The 2,374-nt window shown below is 52.3% G+C and overlaps 1 protein-coding gene across 1 annotated transcript; it reads right to left on the bottom strand.

The window, feature by feature from the left end:
* Positions 1 to 1,291: 1,291 nt before the first annotated feature.
* FOS (FBJ murine osteosarcoma viral oncogene homolog) lies at positions 1,292 to 2,368 on the bottom strand. The gene has a single exon (XM_009993885.1). The coding sequence runs from the start codon at positions 2,344 to 2,346 to the stop codon at positions 2,089 to 2,091; it is 258 nt and encodes an 85-aa protein (XP_009992187.1). The 5' UTR covers positions 2,347 to 2,368; the 3' UTR covers positions 1,292 to 2,088.
* Between the last annotated feature and the right edge of the window lie 6 nt (positions 2,369 to 2,374).

Raw genomic sequence — 2,374 nt, 5'->3', positions numbered from 1 at the left:
AGATTGTGAGAGGTGATGGGGCCAGGATCACTTCACCTACTGAAGGGATTGTGCAGGGACTCTAGAGCCCTGCTTCCTTTCTGCCTCTGCTGAGCCTCTGGTGATTTCAACAACATGTGTGACCTCTTGCCCCCTCCAGCTCTGAACTTGATGGTCTCTCAGCAGAAGGCATGTTGTGATTCCAGATTTACTGACTTCACGGGTTGACTTGTCACGTGAGTCTCACTTTCTTGCAGCTACACCTACTCGACTGCTTCAGGGGTCAGCACTACTGTGCATTTGCTGCGCCTGGGTGTTGCCCTTGTAACCTCGAGTGGCAACATGAAAGTAGCTGGTTCACAGTGGGTGGCATCTCAGTAGCAACCGGGCACATTCTGTTCAGTTGTCAGTGCTGCCTCCGGCCTAACACTGAAAGATGGGAAGCTGTGTGTGTAATATCTGCTTTTGCACAGGGCAGGCCTTGCAAAACAAGCTCTGAAGCTGCTCATGGGACTCTTCATGTGCTAATATTAGGGAGGGAGCAGAGCAGGGCTCTGCACAGAGGGGCTATCTGCTCCAGCTGCCCTCCTGCTGGAGGGGCACATTTTACTGCACAAGCAGCAGGAACGACAGGAGGTAGCAGCCCCTCTGACCTGGGCAGGAGAAGCAAGCACCTTCCCAGAGCATGTGGACTGTTTGCCATAATTTATTCATTCAAAGACTAGGCTAGCTTTAAAAGAAAATGAGGGGCAAGAGAAGGGTCAGTGTTCTGCCTTGTAGCACTCAGCCCAAAGTGAGGAAACAGCATTTCTCCTCCCCTCACAGCCAGAAGGCAATACCCTTTTGCTGCTCCCAGAGATGCCAGACCAAGTCTAGGGATACCCAAAGCTGGAGTGCGTGTCTGCTTCTCCCCAGGCAGGAGGAAGTTGGGCTGTTAGGGCTGGCCTGATTCAGAGGCATGAACTCACCTGCCCTTTTTACCTCCTTTCCAGTGGGGCCTCCAGCTTTTCCCTGAAAGGCCACAACAGGTGACACAGACATAGGAAGGAGCCAGACTTAGACAGATACAATGGGGAAGGCCATAAATCACCACCCCACTGCCCACCAGGGTGGGTGGGAAGGGCATAGCCACAGCCAGCCCTAACAGCAGGGCAGGGACAGATCTGGCCTTAATGGTATTCCCATGCCAATGCACCCTGTGCCTCAGGCAGCTGGCACCAGCCTGCAGTTTATACATCCCAACCTAAATTAGAGGACAGGGAACCCCTTTAGGGTCCCAGGGAAGCAATACAAAAGGTAACACAAGGACAGCTCCAGGAGTCAACTTAAATGCTTTTATTGACAATGTCTCTGAACAATAATAAGCAAACAATGCTTAAAGTTTCATCCAAGTTCACTTTCCACATGTCAAAAAAGACCAAGGTAGAAAAAAATAAAATAAAAATATAAATATCTGAGAATCCATCTTAATAAATAAATTAAAAACACAATAAAAACGTTTTCATGGAAAACTTATGTCAGAACATTCAGACCACCTCAACAATGCATGATCAGTAAAGTTACAATGAACATTGATGTAGAACTACAGTACATGGATATAGCTATTTATCTACCTACTAGAAAATAAAATAGAGTCTCTTTTCCCCCCATGTAAGATGGGTCATTGCTAAGTCATCAGAACACGATATTGCCAGGAACACAGTAGTTATTGTTAATCAGCTGCACTAGATACAAGTTGGAGATACCCAGCACCAGGTTAAATTCCAATCAATTTAAACCAATAGATTAATTAGTTAATGCTAGTGATACTAAGGAGGGGAAGGAGTCACCTACCCAGCCATGTGGGACATGCTACAGACTACCAGCTCTCATGGATGGGCCGTTGGGGATGAGACAAACTCCATGCGATTTGCTACATCTCTGGAGGAGGTACGAGGCCTCAGTGCAGGACGCTCTGCCAGGCCCCGGGACACCCGGCCAGACGGGGCAGGGGGGATCGGTGGCAGGGCCCTCCCCAGGCCCGGGGAGCCCCAAGGGGCGCTGCGGCAAGTCCGTGGGGGTGCACGGGCAGGGGAGGGGGCCCGGCAGGTCAGTCAGTGCTGGAGCCCCTCACAAGGCCAGGAGGGTGGGGGAGCTGAGGGAGTCGGACGAGGGCTCGTTGCTGCTGCTGCCCTTCCGGTGCGCAGCAGCGCAGCTGGGAAAGGCGTCCGCCTCGGGGTAGGTGAAGACGAAGGTGGAGGTGTAGGTGCTGGGGCACGGGGTGCAGGTCACCACAGGGGTGCAGAGAGGCTCCAGCTCAACGCTGGTCCCGGCGCCCAGCGACTCCCAGTCCGCGGCATAGAAGGAAGAGGCCCCAGGCAGGTCCATGTCGGGCACAGAGCGGGAGGCCTCACGC

The sequence above is a fragment of the Chaetura pelagica genome, unplaced genomic scaffold (assembly GCF_000747805.2).
Source record: "Chaetura pelagica isolate M959 unplaced genomic scaffold, ChaPel_1.0 scaffold11, whole genome shotgun sequence".
Taxonomy (NCBI): Eukaryota; Metazoa; Chordata; class Aves; order Apodiformes; family Apodidae; genus Chaetura; species Chaetura pelagica.
The sequence above is the reverse complement of the archived record's forward strand: the minus strand, read 5'-3'. Positions and strand labels throughout refer to the sequence as shown.